General features: G+C 46.9%; 1 protein-coding gene across 1 annotated transcript in view; it reads right to left on the bottom strand.

Moving 5' to 3' along the window:
- Positions 1-18,153: 18,153 nt before the first annotated feature.
- Positions 18,154-19,451, bottom strand: part of FZD2 (frizzled class receptor 2) — a 12,581-nt gene continuing 11,283 nt past the window's right edge. The window contains exon 4 of the mRNA XM_011940171.1: positions 18,154-19,451. Coding sequence (XP_011795561.1) covers positions 18,337-19,451 — 1,115 coding nt within the window. The 3' untranslated portion in view covers positions 18,154-18,336.

Raw genomic sequence — 19,451 nt, 5'->3', positions numbered from 1 at the left:
AGAAATTTGAGGCCAGACTGAGCAACACAGCAAGACCCCATCTCTAAAAATAAATAAATAGCTAGTGTGGTGGCGAGCACCTGTAGTCCTAGCTACTCAGGTGGTTGAGGCGAGAGGCTCCCTTGAGCCCAGGAGTTCAAGGTTACAGTGAGCTTTGATCTCACTACTGCACTCCAGACTGGGTGACAGGGAAAGACTCTGTCTCTTAAAAATAAAGCAAAACAAGGCCAGGTGTGGTAGCTCACACCTGTAATCCCAGCACTTTGGGAAGCTGAGGCGGCCAGATCACCTAAGGCCAAGAGTTCGAGACCAGCCTGGCCAACATGGTGAAACCCCGTCTCTACTAAAAATACAAAAATTAGCCAGGCATGGTGGCACATGACTGTAATCTCAGCTACTTGGGAGGCTGAGGCACAAGAATCGCTTGAACCCGGGAGGCAGAGGTTGCAGTGAGCTGAGATGGTGCCACTGCTCTCTAGCCTGGGCGACAGAGCAAGACTCCATCTCAAAAAAAAAAAAAAAAAAGCAAAACAAAACTGAATTCGCAAAAGCCATAAGGAAGAAACTAAAGATAATGTGAAGTATTACAAAGGCAAGAAGGGTGCTAAGGCTGGGCGCAGTGGCTCACATCTATAATCCCAGCACTTTGGGAGGCCGAGGCGGGCGGATCACCTGAGGTCACAAGATCAAGACTATCCTGGCCAACATGGTGAAACCCCTTCTCTACTAAAAATACAAAATTAGCCAAGCATGATGGTGCACGCCTATAATCCCAGCTACTTGGGAGGCTGAGGCAGGAGAATCATTTGAACCCAGGAGGTGGAGATTGCAGTGAGCCGAGATCATGCCACTGCACTCCAGGCTGGGCGACAGAGCAAGACTCTGTCAAAAAAAAAAAAAAAAAAGAAAAGAAAAGAAAAAAAAAAGAACAACAAGAAGAAGGGTGCTGAGATGAGGCTAGAGAGGTAACACAGACTCTCATACACCAAAATTAAGAACTTCGGATTTGATCCTAAGTACAGTGGGAAATTACCGAACAGTTATAAGCAGGGGATTCAACTGATGTTGGAGAAAGAGCATTCTGGGCTGCTGTGTGGAACAGGATTGAAGTGGCCAAGAGCAGAGACAGAAGCAAATTCCAGTTATCTCAGAAGGTTGATGGTGGCTTGGACTGGGTGGTAGTGGAGACAGGGAGAAGTACATGAAAGTCTATTTTAGGAATAGAAGTGTGAGATGTGGCTGAATTGGGTATGAGGATAGTTAAGAGTGTTTGGAGACAAGGTTGACTCTGAGATCAAGAAATGCCACTTCTGAGATTGAAAAGATTGCAGGAGGAAGCAATCTGAGGCAAGAGGGAGTAGATCAGGAGCTTAGTTTATGTGGCAAAGAGAAGATGGTAATGTAAATTTACCCTGAGAATATTCAGTCCTGTTAGGAAAGATAAGTAAGCATGTAGTTTGGAAAACATGGGTGAAACATTTTAAGATGTTTCAACAAAGTGTTTGTTAGACATAGGCAGAAGGGTGAGTTAAATAGTTAGCGAGTAGAGCATTTGTGTGTTCAACATAGAAAGGGCCAAGAGATGCCTAATATTCATGAGGCACTGAGTACTGAACAGCCATGGTGTACTAAATGCACAAAAGGTACTAAATATTCCTAATATCCTAAACATGCATAAGGCACGGAAAGCACTAAATATACCAAACGCACTAATATTCAGGAGACACTAAATATATATGAGCACTCAATATTCATGTGATTTTGTTTTTGTTTTTGTTTTAGATGGGGCGCAGTGATCTTGGCTCACTGCAACCTCTGCCTCCCAGGTTTAAGCGATTCCCCTGCCTCAGCCTCCAGCATAGCTGGGATTACAGGCGCCCGCCACCACGCCCAGCTAACTTTTTGTATTTTTAGTAGAGACAGGTTTCACTGTATTAGCCAGAATGGTCTCGATCTCCTGATCTCGTGATCTGCCCACCTCAGCTTCCCAAAGTGCTGGGATTACAGGTGTGAGCCACCACACCCGGCCTGTTTTTGTTTTTGTTTTGAGACAGGGTCTTGCTCTGTCACCCAGGCTGGAGTGCAGTGGCGCAATCACGACTCACTGCAACCTCTGCCTCCCAGGCTTAAGCGATCCTCCCACTTCAGCCTCCCAAGTAGCTGTGACTACAGGCATGCGCCACCAGGCCCAGCCACTTTTTGTATTTTTAGTAGAGATGGGGTTTTGCCATGTTGCCGAAGCTGGTCTCACACTCCTGGGCTCAAGCGATCTGCCTGCTCAGTTTCCCAAAGTGCTGGAATTACAGGTATGAGCCACCACACCTGGCCCATGATGTTTTTAAAATATAAGTTTTATTTTGTTTTTAATTGACACATAATAATTGTACATATTTGTGTGGTACAGTGTGATGTTTTGATACATATACACATTGTGTAACCATCAAATCAGGGTAATTAGCATATCCATCACCTCTCATAAGGTTTTGTTTTTTGAGACAAGGTCTGGCTCTGTTGTCCAAGCTGAAGTGCAATGGTGCGATCTCAGCTCACTGCAACCTCTGCCTTCCAGGCCATCCTCCCACCTCAGCCTCCCAAGTGGCTAGGACTACAGGCATGCCCCATCACTCTTGGCTAAATTGTTTTTTGTATTTTTGGTAGAGATGGGGTTTTTCTGTGTTGCCCATGCTGGTCTTGAACTCGTAAACTCAAAGCAATCTCCTGCCTTGGCCTCCCAAAGTGCTGGAATTCCAGGTGTGAGCCACAGCGCCTGGCCCCTCTCATGAGGGCTTTGCGTGTGTGTGTGTGTGTTTTAATTTCCAACTTTTGAGTTCAGGGGTATGTATGCAGGATGTGCAGGTTTGTTACATAGGTAAAAGTGTGCCATGGTGGTTTGCTGTGCAGATCATCCCATCACCTAGGTATTAAGCCCAGCATCCGTGAGCTATTCTTTCTGATGCTCTTCCTCCTCCCACATGAGGTTTTAATTCAACCTATTGATGACATTTATTCTGGCCCATGTGCCCTCTGCTCAAGATATACAAATATAATTGTGACTGCTCATCAGGCTAATTAGCAAGCTATGGCTATGGCCCTGAAAACTTGTTCCTCTGTCTAAAAAAGCAAGTGTGTGTCACTGGACCAGGACATCTATCTGTGGGTACCCTTGCTTAAATGTCAACTCTGGCCCTTGTAACATCATCATCAGGGAAGGAGATGCAATAGAAAGAGATACAGAACAGATGAACCCGTGCACCCTAGATTCAGGTAGTATGGTCCTTCCACCCAGCTTGCACCCTACCCTAACTTGGTTAAATAGCCCCATCCCTTTTCCCTTGCATCTTGCTCTGTGTTTTAAGTTGATTTAATAAACCATGTGATTCAAGCATTTTAGCTTTGTCTAGGAGGCTTTCTGTTGTGTGACCTCAGGGATAGCTCTGTGGTCATGAACTTGGAGGCTATTATTGCAGCAAGATAATTTCCCACATGACAGAAGTCATGGGTGTATTATTATTATTTTTTTTTTTTTTGGCAGTGAGTTAGCATGTTTAAAGTGGTGTTTTGGAAAGATTATGTGGCAGCTGTGTGTGGCATGGATTGAAGCAGAAAAGACTGAAGGCAGAACTAAGACAAGAGTGCTGGCTAGAAGTTCTGAGACCCTAAACCAGTGTAGGAGCACTAGGAATAAAAGAATAGGGCGCATTTTAAGAGACATTTTTAAAGGAAACATCAGTAGGATTTGGTGATTTCCTGGAATTAAGAAAGAGCAAATGGGCCAGGCGCAGTGGCTCACGCCTATAATCCCAACGCTTGCAAGGCAGGCGGATCATTTGAAGTCAGGAGTTCGAGACCAGCCTGGCCAACATGGTAAAACCCTGTCTCTGCTAAAAATATAAAAATTAGCCAGGTGCAGTGGCGCACACCTGTAGTCCCAGCTACTCAGGAAGCCAAGACAGGAGAATCGCTTGAACCTGGGAGGCACAGGTTGCAGTGAGCAAAATCACATCACTGCACTCCTGCCTGGGTGACAGAGCAAGACTCCATCTCAAAAAAAAAGAAAAGAAAAGAAAGAGCACATGAGTAGAATCAAAGACCATTAAAAGTTTCAAATGCAGATGGCTGAGGGAGTGATAGAACCACGGAATGTAATAGGTGGTCTAAATCTATTAAGTTTTAGATTCGTTGGTTGTAGCTCTCCATGGGGTCATCCAACTGGAGATAACTTGATTACATCCAACAATGGCCTTGGCATTGATTAATCCTTCTCTCCCTTCCCTTCCTTCCCGCTAGCTATTTAGTTTCCAAGGGGTATTGCTCTTTTTCATGAAAATACCTTGTTTCTGTCTCTTGCTTTCTCTGTTCACTGCTGTCTCTCCAGTTCAGGTTCTTGTCCTTACATCCCAGAATATTATAATAACCTCCTAACTGGTGCCTGCTCACAGACATCATTGAAACATTCTGGTCTTGGTGGGAGCAGTTTAAAGTAATTGTTCCAAATGGACAAAATGGCTTGTTATACCTTTCCTCCTTCCATGCCATGTGAATGGCTACAGGAAAGAACCATCCTGGTTCCACTTTCCTCCCATGCAAAGTGCTGGGTCCAGGGGAGCTGTGATTTAGCAGTTTTGTTGCACTCAAGACAATCGACCCGAAATTCTTTCTATTGATGATTGGCTGTTGTGGAGGGAATCGAGGCTATGAGAGATGGGCAATGTCCTGCAGCCACAGCCCAGTAAGGACACTAAGTGACTCTTGGAGAGTGACAAATGAAGGCAGGGTACTTGGTGAATGGTTATCTCGCCCTCTTTTTCTTTTTCTTTTGTTTTTCTTTGAGATGGAGTCTCGCTCTGTCACCCCGCCTGGAGTGCAATGCCACGATCTCGGCTCACTACAATCTCCGCCTCCTGGGTTCAAGCGATTCTCCTGCCTCAGCCTCCCGAGTAGCTGGGATTACAGGCGCCTACCACCACGACCAGCTAATTTTTGTATTTTTAGTAGAGACGGGGTTTCACCACGTTGGTCAGGCTGGTCTCGAACTCCTGACCTCGTGATGCACCCACCTCGGCCTCCCAAAGTGCTGGGATTACAGGTGTGAGCCACCATGTCCGGCCTCACCCTCTTAACTTGTCAGTTTGGAGCTAAGCATCAGCAACATGAAGCAAGGGTGAAGCAAGAAGAGTCACCCCAGAAGCTGAGGAATAACAAGAACATAGTGGTAGGAGGAGCCAGAGTTAAGGGCGGGCAGGCAGTGCAGCTAAGTAGGTTGGAAGGACAAGAAATCACAGAAAGTAAAGGACAGAAGGAGTAGCATGCATGAACCATGGGGTAAGCAAGCAAGAGGTCAAATCCAGGGACCCAGGATCCCTGGCAGGTAGCTGACGGTGGGGAGACAGTCGAGGTATGGCCTAGGACATCAAGGGTCAGGGAGCAGGGATCCAGACTGGGAGACTGGAAAGCAACAGGCCAGGCACCAGGCAGAGGGCTGAACATTAGGGGTGGGGTCCTCAGGCCAACAAGTCCCAGAAATAGATATAAGCAGCAAGAATGGAGCCCAAAATTTTATAAGTCAAGGAGTCTCAATTTCCCAATTAGAGCCAGACTTGCCTCAGGGCATGTGTTCCTTATAACTTGAATGTAGCTTTAAAAATATGATTATGGCTGGGTGTAATCCCAGTATTACGCCTGTAATCCCAGTACCTTGGGAGGCCGAGGTGGGCAGATCACCTGAGGTCAGGAGTTCAAGACCAGTTTGACCAACACAGTGAAACCCCATCTCTATTAAAAATACAAAATTAGTTGGACGTGGTGGTGCATGCCTGTAATCCCAGCTACTTGGGAGGCTGAGGCAGGAGAACCACTTGAACCTGGGAGGCAGAGGTTGCAGTGATTGGAGATCATGCATTGCACTCCAGCCTGGGCAACAAGAGCGAAACCACATTGGTCAGGCTGGTCTCGAACTCCTGACCTTGTGATCCACCCACCTCGGATATAAATACATACACACACACACACACACACACACACACACACACACACACACACACACATATATGTATGTATGTATTTTTTGCCTAGCCAGAGATGTAAAGAACATATTCCTAGTATTTATTCCTATGCTGCTCTGAATCCAAGAATTATTCGGTCACTCCTTTGGGAATGGAATCAGCCCGCATATCTCTCTAGGGTGAAAAGGCAGGGAGAAGGAGCAGGAAGGGATAACATTTGGAGTTGGCCAGGTCCAAGAGCTCATGACAAAATGTTCTAAATGGCCAAATGCTGGCTGTCATGGCTCGCACCTGTAATTCCAATGCTTTGGAAGGCCGAGAGGATTGTTCGAGGCCAGGAGTTCGAGACCAGCTTGGGTGACATAGCGAGACCTTGTCTCTACAAAAAAAAAAACATTAGTCAGGTGTTGTGGCACTTGCCCGTAATCCTAGCTACTCAGGAGGCTGAGGCAGGAGGATCGCTTGAGCCCAGGAGTTCGAGATTACAGCACCACTGCACTCCAACCTGGGTGACAGAGAGAGGCCCTGTCTTAAAAAAAAAAAAAAAAAATGTAGTCCTTATTATCAAAAGCTTGAGATCTGATAAAGGCCTCAACCCAAGCAGGACAACTAAGAGTTTTAAAGTTTTAAAGGAGGCCAGTGGGAATTTTGTGGGAGCCAAGTCTTCTCTAATTTACCAATCAGTCATTTACCTCTGCATTCCCTGAGAACAGAAATAAAATTGGTACAAACTGACATATTCTATAATATTTTCAAAGTGTTCTTTAATTATTTCGTATACATTTATTCTTTTTTTGACTTATTAGAGTATGAGAACCTGAGGACAGAGTAGATGTCCCTTTAGAGTAGCAGTTTTTAGACTTTAAAAAATTATAAAGGCCAGGCGCAATGGCTCACATCTATAATGCTAGCACTTTGGGAGGCCGAGGCAGGTAGATCACCTGAGGTCAGGAATTCAAGACCAGCCTGACCAATGGTGAAACCCCTTCTCTACTAAAAATACAAAATTAGCCAAGCATGATGGTGCACGCCTATAATCCCAGCTACTTGGGAGGCTGAGGCAGGAGAATCATTTGAACCCAGGAGGTGGAGATTGCAGTGAGCCAAGATCATGCCATTGCACTCCAGCCTGGGCAACAGGAGCGAAACTCCATCTCAAAAAAAAAAAAAAAAAAAATTATAACCTATACATTTTATGTATGATCCAGGTCACATGCACTTATATAATCATGTAAGTGGAAAACAAAGTTTTTCCAGACATTACTTACCCTTCCCATTGGTGCTGCACTATGATCTTTTCTATTCCATTCTGTTCTAATATTTTTTAATGCTAGTTACATCTCACTAATTGATTTTGCAACTCACTAATGGATTACATATTGCAGTTTGGAAAACTCTGCTAATGAGTGTGTGAAGGCATATGGAGAAAGACATTGTCAAGAGAATGAGAAGACAAGCCACAGACTGGGAGAAAACATTTGCAAAATACACATCTGATAAAGTACTGTTCTTCAAAATATACAAAGAAAGAAATCTTTTAAAATGTTTCTGATTTTTTATTTTTTTGAGATGGAGTCTTGCTCTGTCGCCCAGGCTGGGTACAGTGGCACGATCTCGGCTCATGGCAACCTCCTCCTCCCAGATTCAAGCAATTCTCATGCTTCAGCCTCCCGAGTAGCTGGGATTACAGGTGCATGCCACCATGCCCAGCTAATTTTTTATACTTTTGGTAGAGACAAGGTTTCGCCATGTTGGCCAGGCTGATCTCAAACTCCTGACCTCAAGTGATCTGACTGCCTCAGCTTCCTAAAATGCTGAGATTACAGGCGTGAGTCATTGTGCCCAGCCACTATTTATTTATTTATTTCAGATATGATCTTGCATTGTCACCCAGGCTGAAGTACAGTGACATGATCATGGCTCACTGCAAACTTTATCTCCCTGGGCTCAGTAGTCCTCCTGCTTCAGTCCCCCAGAGTAGCTGGGACTATAGGCATGTGCCACCATGCCCGGCTAATTTTTAAATTTTTTTTGCTATGTTGCCCAGACTAGCCTCAAATTCCTGGGCTCAAGAAATCCTCCTGCCTTGGCCTCCTAAAGTGTTGGGATTACAGATATGAGCCACCATGCCCAGCCAAGAACTCTTAAAACTCAACAATAAGAAATCAAATAACACAATTAAAAAATGTATCAGGCCGGGCACAGTGGCTCATGCTTGTAATCCCAGCACTTTGGGAGGCCAAGGCGGGTGGATCACGAGGTCAGGAGATTGAGACCATCCTGGCTAACACGGTGAAACACTGTCTCTACTAAAAATACAAAAAATTAGCCGGGCGTGGTGGTGGGCGCCTATAGTCCCAGCTGCTTGGGAGGCTGAGGCAGGAGAATAGTGTGAACCTGGGAGGCGGAGCTTGCAGTGAGCAAGACTCCGTCTCAAAAAAACAAAAAAATGGATCAAAGACTCTAACAGACATCTCACCAAAGACATACAGATGGAAGGTAAGGATGTGAAAAGACCTCTACATCCTATGTCATCGGGGAAATGCAAATTCAAACAATGAAATACTACTACGCATCTATTGGAATGACCCAAATCTGAAATACTGACAATACCAAATACTGTGGACGATGTAGAATAACAGAAACCCTCATTCATTGCTGGTGGGAATGCAACATGGTACAACCACTTTGGAAGATAGTTTGGCAGTTTCTTACAAGAGTAAACATTTACCATACAATCCAGCAATCAAGTACCTTGGTATTTACCCATATGTGTTAAAAATTTATGTCTACAAGCCCAGCATGGTGGCTCATGCCTGTAATCCCAGCACTTTGGGAGGCCGAGACGGGTGGATCACCTGAGGTCAGGAGTTCGAGACCAGCCTGGCCAACATGGTAAAACACCATCTCTACTAAAAATACAAAAATTAGCTGGGTGTGGTGGTGGGTGCCTGTAATCCCAGCTACTCAGCAGACTGAGGCAGGAGAATCGCTTGAACCTGAGAGGCGGAGGTTGCAGTGAGCCCAGATCATGCCATTGCACTCCAGCCTAGGGAACAAGAGCGAGACTTTGTCTCAAAAAAAAATACATATATGTCTACACAAAGTCCTGTGCATGGATGTTTATAGCAGCTTTATAATTACCAAAGCTAAGGAGCAACCAAGATGCCCTTCGATAGGTGAATAGATAAATAAACTTACCAGACAGTTCTCTGGGTGGCCTTGGGCCACCCAGTTCTCCCCCCTTTCTCACTTGTAGTATTCAAGAATAACTGTAGAATGTTCTGGGAATGCAGCATCCTGGGATAAGGAGGGACTGGACAGAACAGCCTGAGCTCTATTCCAGACCCTCCTAGAAATAGAACGTCCGTTAAAAAAAAAAGAAAGAAAGAAAGAAAGGAAGGAAAGAAGGAAGGAAGGAAGTCCTTCAACACTTCAGCCCAGCAAGTCCTGTTGTCCCTAGGATACAAAACCCAGGGCAGTTTGCTTGCGATGTAAGCAGGACATAAACTGACAAGACTCCACCCACCCCAGGCAGCTTTCCTGAGCCTCGGGGGACTAGCTGAATCAATCCTAGGCTACTGCCATCCCTTGCTGCCTATCTGTAAGTAAAAAGTCTGTTTCGTGTAGCTTGTTTGGGTTTGTGGGTTTTCTGTTTCTTCAAACTCAAGCAAGTTGGTAGACAGGGCACAATGAACCTGCTTTGAAAAACTGTGGAATAGCCAGACATTATTCAGTTCTAAAAGGAAATGTGCTATCAAACCATGAAAACACGTGGAGGAATCTGAAATGCATATTGCTAAGTCAAGGAAGCCCATCTGAAAAGGCTACATATAGTATGATTCCAACTCTATGATATTCTGGAAAAGGCAAAACTGTGGAGACAGTAAAAAGATCACTGTTGCTAGGGGTTGGTGGGGCTGGGAGGGATGAACAGGTAGAGCATAGAGGACATTTAGGTCAGCGAAAAGAGTCTGTGTGATACTTCCATGTTGGATATATGTCATTATACATTATAGAAAGTACAACACAAGGCCAGGCACGGTGGCTCACACCTGTAATCCTAGCACTTTGGGAGGCCAAGCCAGGCAGATCACTTGAGCTCGGGAGTTCTAAACCAGCCTGGGCAATATGGCAAAACCCTATCTCTACTAAAAAAAAATACAAAAAACTTAGCCAGCTGCGGTGCCACACATCTGTAGTCCTAGCTACTTGGGGGACTGAGGTGGGAGGATCCCTTAAGCCCAGGAGGTCAAGGCTGCAGTGAGCTGAGATGGTACCACTGCACTCTAGCCTAGGTGACAAAGTGAGACCCTGTATCAAAAACAAACAAACAAACAAACAAAAAAGTACAACACCAACAGTGACCCTTAATGTAAACTGTGGACTTTGATTGATAATGATGTGTCAATGTAGGTTTATCAGTGGTAACAAATGTACTCCTCTGGTGGCCAGGTGCAGTGGCTCATGCCTGTAATCCCAGCACTTTGGGAGGCCGAGGCAAATGAATCACCTGAGGTCAGGAGTTCGTGACCACCCTGGCCAATATGGTAAAACCCTATCTCTACTAAAAATACACAAATTAGCTAAGCATGGTAGTGGGTGCCTGTAATCCCAGCTACTTGGGAGGCTAAGGCAGGAGAATCTCTTGAACCAGGGAGGCAGAGGTTGCAGTGAGCTAAGATCGTGCCTCTGCAATCCAGCCTGGGCGACAGAGCGAGGCTCCATCTAAAAAAAAAAAAAGTACTCCTCTGGTGAGGGATGTTGACAATGGGGAAGGTTATTTATGTTTGAGGGGGGGATAGGGGAACTCTTGTACCTTCCTCTAAAAAAATTAGTCTAAAAAAAGCATATAGACTAAAAGCTGGGTTTGAGCTCCAATTCTGCAATTAGCTGTGAGCTTCAGGCAGTGTCTTTCTGGGCTCTGGGCCTCATTTCTCTTTTTTTTTTTTTTTTTTTTTTTGAGACGGAGTCTCACTCTGTCACCCAGGCTGGAGTGCAGTGGTGCAATCTTGGCTCACAGCAACCTCCGCTTCCCAGGTTCAAACTATTCTCCTGCCTCAGCCTCCTGAGTAGCTGAGATTACAGGCACGGCACCACCACGCCCAGCCAGGCTAATTTTTGTATTTTTAGTAGAGACCAGGTTTCACCATGTTGGTCAGGCTGGTCTCCAACCCCTGACCTCGTGATCTGCCTTCCTCGGCCTCCCAAAGTGCTGGGATTACAGGAGTGAGCCACCGCACCCAGCCGCTCTCACACTGTTTGAAATGTGCCAATCAGACCAACTTTTCCCAGAGGTGCCATGTATGCCTTTACCTTGACAGTCACAGGCTATGGCTCAGGGCCCCTTTCTTCACCCTTTCCCCTCCCAGCTCAGGCACCAGAGTGCTCGCAGCAGGCAAAGACCAAGCCCAACAGCCAAGAGGGGGCGGGAGAAAGCCGCAGTGGTAGCCAAGACCCCACAGGGCAAACGATGGCTCTTCTTGCCAGCTGCGCCAATGAAACCTTTCCTCCCCCGACCAAAGAATTTAACCCGGTATCAACTAGCGGAAAGATATAAGGATTGGGGGGCCCACTTGCAGTGACCAAGGGGTTCTTCTCCCAGAATCCTCCCCTTTTTGGCCTTTAACTTTTTTTCTTTTTTTCCTTTTCTCAGTGAGAGGGTTCCCCCATCCCAACAATGTTTCTGATAGGGACGTTAATGGAGGAGCGACCCCTGCTGGCTGAGAACTGAAAATTCAGCAGGGCACATTTGAGATACTCTAAACAGATACAAACAGCCTCTAAACCAAATTTTCAGTCCCAAACTCGATTCCAAGCTTCAGGCTGAGGCCCTAGAGAGAAAAACCAGGTCCGAGGGATCCAAAGCCAGGCAACAGGCACAGTGTAAATGGGCAGAACCAATTCCTGATGACTGAACCCCCCCACCACACAGAAGGAGGCCATGTTCCATGGCACAAACAGGCCCAGGGAACTCAGTTTGCAGACAGCAGGAAGAAAGGGAGGGAGAAAAGGAGATGTAGATGAGGGCAGTTAATTCCTATTCTCCAGGTTTTCCCTGCTTCATGGGTACATACCACATTGCGGGGCTCAGGGACAAGAGGTGGAGACTGCAGGAAAGATACTTACTTTCTCTCTCCATCACACCCTGAGTATTTGCTGAAAGAAGGAAGGAAGTGGGGGACACCTTTATTTCCTATCTTTCAGAATTGGCAACCAGTTCTCTTCACCACCCCCAGCTTATGCTCTTCTGGAGTATAATGTATCCTGAACCATTGTGATTCTTTTGACCCTCAGAATCTGAAGGAAAAGCATCTCATAGCCCTCTCTACAAAGGTTTGGCCAAATTATGATTTATAGGAAGGACTGGCTTGGCCTCAGGAAGGTACCATTCATTTCAATACCATCGGACTAGGACCAAGCCCCTCAATTACACTAAGTTTCTTGTCCATGATCCACCAGGGATTTGATGAAAATCCCACTGCCTTCCTGCAGAGGCTAAGAGGGATCTTGGTAAAGCACATCTCTCTATCTCCAGATTCAGTCGAGGGACAACTAATTCTAAAGGATCAATTTATTATTCGGGCAGCTCCTGACATCAGAAGGAAGATACAAAACAGGCCCTGGGACCAGATAGTACTTTAGAGAAGCTCCTGAAAGTAGCCACTTTGATCTTTTATAATAGAGACTGGGAGGCCCAGGAAAGAGAGAGGAGATACAGGAAAGAGGCAAAAGCTTTAATGGCCATCATGCAAGTCCACAAACCCCAGAATTCCCAGGGTGCACCTGTTAACTGCTAAAAGATATGGCAAGAACAGTTATCTCTTCTAAAGTTGAACTGCTCCCATACAAGGTTTAATTTCTTACAGCTCAGGGTACAATGTTGTTAGTATATTTTAGTTCTTGTCTCTGTAATCTTTGGCACTAAATTCTTTCCTTGTGTAATATGTGTTTAACTTATGCATACTTAACCTTATAAAACTTGTTTTCTTCTCTCGTGCCTAGAAGCCACCAAACTCCAAATGGTCAGGCAATCAGAGCCTGGGATGATGGCTCCCCTTTGCTAGGAACCCTTAGATAGACCTCTAGGAGGAGTCTGACTGCTGTTTTCCCCAAAACAATGCCCCTGTCAGCAGGAAGCAGCTAAGACTGGTCATCAGGTCATCATCCATATTCTAAGGGCAGTTAGATGTACCTCTTCAGAGGGGGGAAATGATATGGAAGTGCTGGGAAGGGAAGACTGTGGTCCTCTTAAATGATAGGGAACAGTTTAAAAACTATTGGTAACATTTCTCCTGTCAAGAAATGCCCATCTTTTGATCCATTGATTTTATTTTTAGAAATGTATTCTAAGTGGGGGTCAGGCGCGGTGGCTCATGCCTGTAATCCCAGCACTTTGAGAGGCCAAGGTGGGTGGATCACAAGGTCAGGAAATCGAGACCATCCTGGCTAACACGGTGAAACTCCATCTCTACTAAAAATACAAAACAAACAAACAAACAAACAAAAAACTAGCCAGTTGTGGTGGTGGGTGCCTGTAGTCCCAGCTACTCAGGAGGCTGAGGCAGGAGAATGGCATGAACCTGGGAGGCAGAGCTTGCAGTGAGCCGAGATTGCGCCACTGCACTCTGGCCTGGGCGACAGAACGAGACTCTGTCTCAAAATAAATAAATGAAATGAAATGAAATGAAATGTATTCTAATTGGAAAAATGCTACAATTTATTGAACTACTGCCTGGGGGCTCTGTAGATGTATGGTCCCGTCTACTACTCACGTTACCAGACAAGTACTATCAGCCTTTTTATAGATGTGGACACACGCTCAGAGGTTAGAAAAATGCCACAGGTGCTCACAGCTGCTACTGCAGTGAATGGTAAAGCATGCCAAAGCCTCTGCTCGCCATACATTGTCTGTCTCTCTCTCCTTTTTTCACAACTACACATTTCATTCATTCATATTCCACTCTGCTGCATCTTGATCACTTGTTACCTGATCAAGGGGCAGGATTGAACTGAGTGAATAATCTGGTTCGGGGGAACTCCTGGTTTTGTAGGCCCAATGGCTTTCCCTCCTCACCCCCACCCTGTTTCCATAGCAGAGGTGACTAGAGATCGGGGAATACTGGAGTCTGAGAAGGTAAGGGCTGTCCTTTAGAGAAGGAGAGGTAGCTAGTAATCAGGACTAAAAAATGTCTAGACTGGCCAGGCGCAGTGGCTCATGCCTGTAATCCCAGCACTTTGGGAGGCCGAGGCGGGAGGATCACCTGAGGTCAGGAGTTTGAGACCAGCCTGGCCATTGTAGTAAAACCCCGACTGTACTAAAAATAAGAAAATTAGCTGGGAGTGGTGGCCCACGCCTGTAATCCCAGCTACTCAGGAGGCTGAGGCAGGAGAGTTGCTTGAACTCGGGAATGGGAGGCAGAGGCTGCAGTGAGCTGAGATCACACCACTGCACTCCAGCACTCCAGTCCGGGCAACAGAGTGAGACTCAGTCTTAAAAAAAAAAAAAAAAAAAAATGTCTAGACCAGGGACTCGAAAACTAGTTTGGGGGCAGGCAGGTAGGGAGAGAGGTCGGGGAGGGATGATCTAGAAACTTCCTAGCTACACACAATTGCATATTCATGGGAGATCTGTTCTTTTTTTTTTTTTCCAGGAAGAGGTCCAAAGAGTTTTGAGATTCTCAGATGGTCAGTGGCCCCCAGAAGTTTAAGATCCATTTAAGGTAAGAAGAGTAATTCTAGAGGAGGAGGGACCCTGGTACAGTGAGTAGCGAGACTGCAGAAGGGAGGGCTCGCCCGGCTCAGACCCCATGGCAGGCATCCCGGGACAGCATCTCCCCACCCTCCTGAAGAGCTTTTGAAACAAAAAGCAGTCCCCCATCCCGCTGAGCTGAACCTGATCTTAATTCTTTGGGGATGTTCAGAAGAATTTTGTCTTGATAAACTTTAGTGGCCTTTTTCTAGAGCTAGCTCTTAAAAAAATCTTCTTAAAGGGCAAAAAGTTTGGAACTAACGTTAAAGTCTTCTGGAGGGAAGTCTGGGCTGGGAGGAGGGAAAGCCTGATTGCTAAGAGAGGGGAGTCTGGAGGAGAAATGCCTGATACCTTGAAACCCCAGAGCATTGCCCTGGGGGAGGGCAGAAGAGCAGGCAGAAAGCAGCGCCGGCCTAAGACCTGCCCCTGGCCCAGGCGCCACAGGTGAGCATATGTCCTTCTTGGCCCTGACCCTCCAGCAAACACAAAGCCTCGCTCTTCCAGAGGGAGGGACCAGCTCACTTACAACGTGGGAACCCTTTCCTGCTCATAGGGCGACCTAGAAATCTCCAAAAGCAGATCTCTAAGCTCTGGTTTTTAACTGGGTTTTCTGAACAAGGGAGCTCAGGTGCCCTCTCCCTTTGAGGCAGTGAGCTCAGGTGGGTTACCTGAGTCTTCCTCCGGGACACTTTCTCCTCCTTACCCCAAATTCCCCAAACTGTGGTCTAAGAGTGTTTCATTTAAGAAACAGGACAAGGGTGTGGAGAGGAGGGTTCCTCCACAGCAATTTTCAGTAGGGTAATTCAGCCCTTGGCTAATCCCCTTGAAGAAGGGGAAGGGTATCTCTAAGATCTGTTCTTTATAACCTATTTTGTCAGTTTCTCAGGCTCTCTTCCTTTATGTTGGCAGGAGATTTTGAGGAGCGGGTTGCTCAGTAAGAGGGTCCAGGGACAATGCATCCAAAGCACACAGAGCCAAGATCTTGGATGGCTTATAGGTGGGAGAGGCTCTCCCCAGTCTTCAACAGAGACCAGCTCCTCCTCCCACAGGGCTCAATACCAGGAACTGGAAAATCCCACCTGATTCTCAGGCTTTCACCATTATTACAAGGAGAGGCACTCACAATTTGTTTGTAATTTTACTCTTTCCTGCAGCCTTTGCGGGGTTCCTTTAGAATCTTGCAACAAATGGAGCCAGGGGAGCAGTGACACCTCCTCCCGCCTGCTTCTTTGATAATTAAGGGAACCTCATTGAGATCTCACACTTGTCATCATTTGATAAAAAGCTAGCTTTTTATCAAACTAGCCACTGACACAGATGATTTGGGGGGAAATTATATATTTTTGGGAGGGGGTGCTGCTGAAAGCCACAGGCTTCATACAATTCCAAACAAAGTCCCACATATGACTTCAATTACCACCAAACATTTCCAGTTCCCCTCCCCCAACATAAACTAATACAAGCAAACACTTCGAAGTAGGGGGTTCTAACTTACTTTCTCCCTTGTCCCGAAGACAGCCAATAAAAGGTGGTAAGGCACCATTTCTCCCATCACCATTTAGCTAAGAGAGCAAGGTCCAGGGCTGGGAGCACTCTTCTCTGCCCCACCCCCAACCAAGTAGGTAAAGGGGAGAGGGGAGGAGGAGGTGTGGTTTGGTCAAACTAATAAAATGTTACAACCCTGTTAAATGCAATTAAAAGGATAGATCTCTCGAAGATAATTAAATGTACTTTATTATTATGATTATTAGCTTTTAATTTACACTGTTAAGAAACGGGAGATGGTGAAAACTGAGTTATGAGGCATACTTGTATTCAAACCAATCCTTTGGAATTAAAATTCTAAAATATTCCAAATAGTTGAGAGAAATAGTATGTGTTGGAAACTGGAGTTCTCACACCAGCAAGGATACTTTTAGACATCACTTCTCAGGAAGTTAAGAAAAGTCTTGACAGGCCAGGCACTGTGGCTCACGCCTGTAATCCCAGCACTTTGGGAGGCCGAGAGGGGCAGATAACGAGGTCAGGAGTTCGAGACCAGCCTGGCCAATATGGTGAAACCCTGTCTCTACTAAAAATAGAAAAATTAGCCAAGAGTGGTGGTGTGCACCTGTATTCCCAGCCACTTGGGAGGCTGAGGCAGGAGAAACGTTGCAGTGGAGGTTGCAGTGAGCCAAGATCACGCCACTGTACTCCCGCCTAGGCAACAGAGCGAGACTCCGTCACAAAAAGAGTCTTGACTTTATTTGTGGGGGGTTAGGAGAAGATAAGAAACATCTGCTTTAAACATTCTATCAATCTTGTGATATAGAATGTTATGTAAACACTCAACCCACCCCCATAGCCACAAAGAGCCTGTCCAGAGACTTCTTCTAAAGCAAAGACACCACCTTTTTTTTTTTTCATTTTTTTTTTCTGGAGAAGTTTTAAAGAAACCAGTCTTTTTGTCAAAGGAAAACTAAGAAGCCCACCAGCCCATCAGTCCCCTCCCTCCAACCCACCCGTCTTTATCGCTTTTTGAAAAGATTAAGCCCCAAACAACAACAAAAATGCACACAAACCAACCCAGAAACTGCTAACCTGAATGCCGGAGATTTTTGGCTGGGGGCGTGAACAGACTGCAAGGAAAGAAGGGGAGAGATGCTAGGAGATCTCAACCCCCCCCAAATTTGCAAACAACTGCTCGAAGGCGAATGCTTCCCCTAGACATGCAGGGAGGCAGGATCAGTACTCCTGGTGGGGTGTGTGTTGGTGGGGGCTGTTTCAAAATACACTTCAAAAAGCATTTTCGGACCACTGGAAGCACTTGGTGCAGCGAATTGAAAAGAAGAGAAGCCAGAGAGGAGAAAGATCTTCCAGCCTGCAGGGGAGGGGCCAGGGGGCCCAAGCCATTCTTCACCGGATCTCCGCCCTCTCCCCACCAGCACCCCCCACCCCGATTTTTTTTTCCACGTCTTCATCTCAGTTGGGACTTTTCCAAAGAGTAAGTGAAGAAGACAGGACACATGAGTAGGGAAAGAAAAGGGGGAAGGAAGCAAAACGAATTCAAGTCCTGTTCAAAAATATCCAACAGCTTCCACAGGCCCAGCGTCAGAGAGGAGGCTCACAAGTTTGGCTTTTATATTAGTTGAATGGAACGAACTCCTAACGACTCAAAGCCAACAAAAACATCGCTCAGGCTGGGTGCCTCTCCCTGCAGGCCCAGCCCTGCCATATCACCAAAAAACTCCAAAGTAGGGGCGCGTTTTGAAGGGCACTTAAGAAAGAGAATCCTCCCCCCAACTACACCCCCCAACACACACACACCTCATTCTTTAGCCCTGGCGCCCACACCCCTGGTTTTTTTTTTTTTTTTCTTTTTTCTTTTAAATAGAAAATATATATAATTAAATTTACAAAGACTATTTACAGTTTTAATTACAAACCTTGTGGGGGTGCTGGGCAGAGAGTTCTCTTTTAAAAAGCAACCTAAAAGTGAAATGGTTTCGATCGTTCTTTATTTAAAAAAATAAAATACGGAGTCTGTAGGGCCCCACCCCAGGCAGAGGAAAGCGCCGCGCGGGTCCGGCCTGGGGACGCCCCTTACACGGTGGTCTCGCCGTGCCGGCTGTTGGTGAGGCGAGTGTAGAACTTCCTCCACGAGTGCAGCGTCTTGCCCGACCAGATCCAGAAGCCCGACGTGATGCCCACGATGAGCGTCATGAGGTATTTGATCATGTAGACCGTGAAGTCGGGCGACATGCGCGGCGTGTAGTGCGCCGGGCAAGGGATGGCCAGGCTCTTGCAGTGCTGGCTCACCCACGAGCGCTCCCAGTGCTCGCGGAAGGCCTGCTCGTAGAAGTAGCAGGCGATGACGATGGTGGCGGGCACCGTGTAGAGCACAGAGAAGACGCCGATGCGCACCATGAGCCGCTCCAGCTTCTCGGTCTTGGTGCCGTCGTGCTTCATGATGGTGCGGATGCGGAAGAGCGACACGAAGCCGGCCAGGAGGAAGGACGTGCCGATGAACAGGTACACGAAGAGCGGCGCTAGCACGAAGCCCCGCAGCGGGTCCAGGCTGTTGAGGCCCACGAAGCACACGCCGCTCAGCAGGTCGCCGTCGATCTGGCCCATGGCCAGGATGGTGATGGTCTTGACGGCCGGCACGGCCCAGGCGGCCAGGTGGAAGTACTGCGAGTTGGCCTCGATGGCCTCGTGGCCCCACTTCATGCCGGCTGCCAGGAACCAGGTGAGCGACAGGATGACCCACCAGATGGAGCTGGCCATGCTGAAGAAGTAGAGCATCATGAAGAGGATGGTGCAGCCCTCCTTCTTGGTGCCCTGCACCACCGTGCGGTAACCGTCCTCGGAGAAGCGCTCATTGCACACCACGCGCTCCTGGAGCACGAAGCCTGCGATGTAGGCCACCGACACCATGGTGTAGCAGCCCGACAGAAAAATGATAGGCCGCTCTGGGTAGCGGAAGCGCTGCATGTCTACCAAGTACGTGGTGACAGTGAAGAAGGTGGAAGCGCAGCACAGCACCGACCAGGTGAGGATCCAGAGGCGCGCGAAACGCGTCTCCTCCTGTGAGAAGAACATGGAACCATCGGGCCGTGCGGGTTCGCAGGGCGCAGCACAATCACGCTCGCCCAGAAACTTGTAGCTGAGATAGGATGGCACCTTAAGGACGCGCGGGCAGTGGAAGGGGTGCTCCA

The sequence above is a fragment of the Colobus angolensis genome, unplaced genomic scaffold, assembly GCF_000951035.1.
Source record: "Colobus angolensis palliatus isolate OR3802 unplaced genomic scaffold, Cang.pa_1.0 Scaffold187, whole genome shotgun sequence".
In the NCBI taxonomy this organism is placed as follows: domain Eukaryota; kingdom Metazoa; phylum Chordata; class Mammalia; order Primates; family Cercopithecidae; genus Colobus; species Colobus angolensis.
Note: the sequence above shows the minus strand (reverse complement) of the source record. Positions and strands in the feature narration are given on the sequence as shown.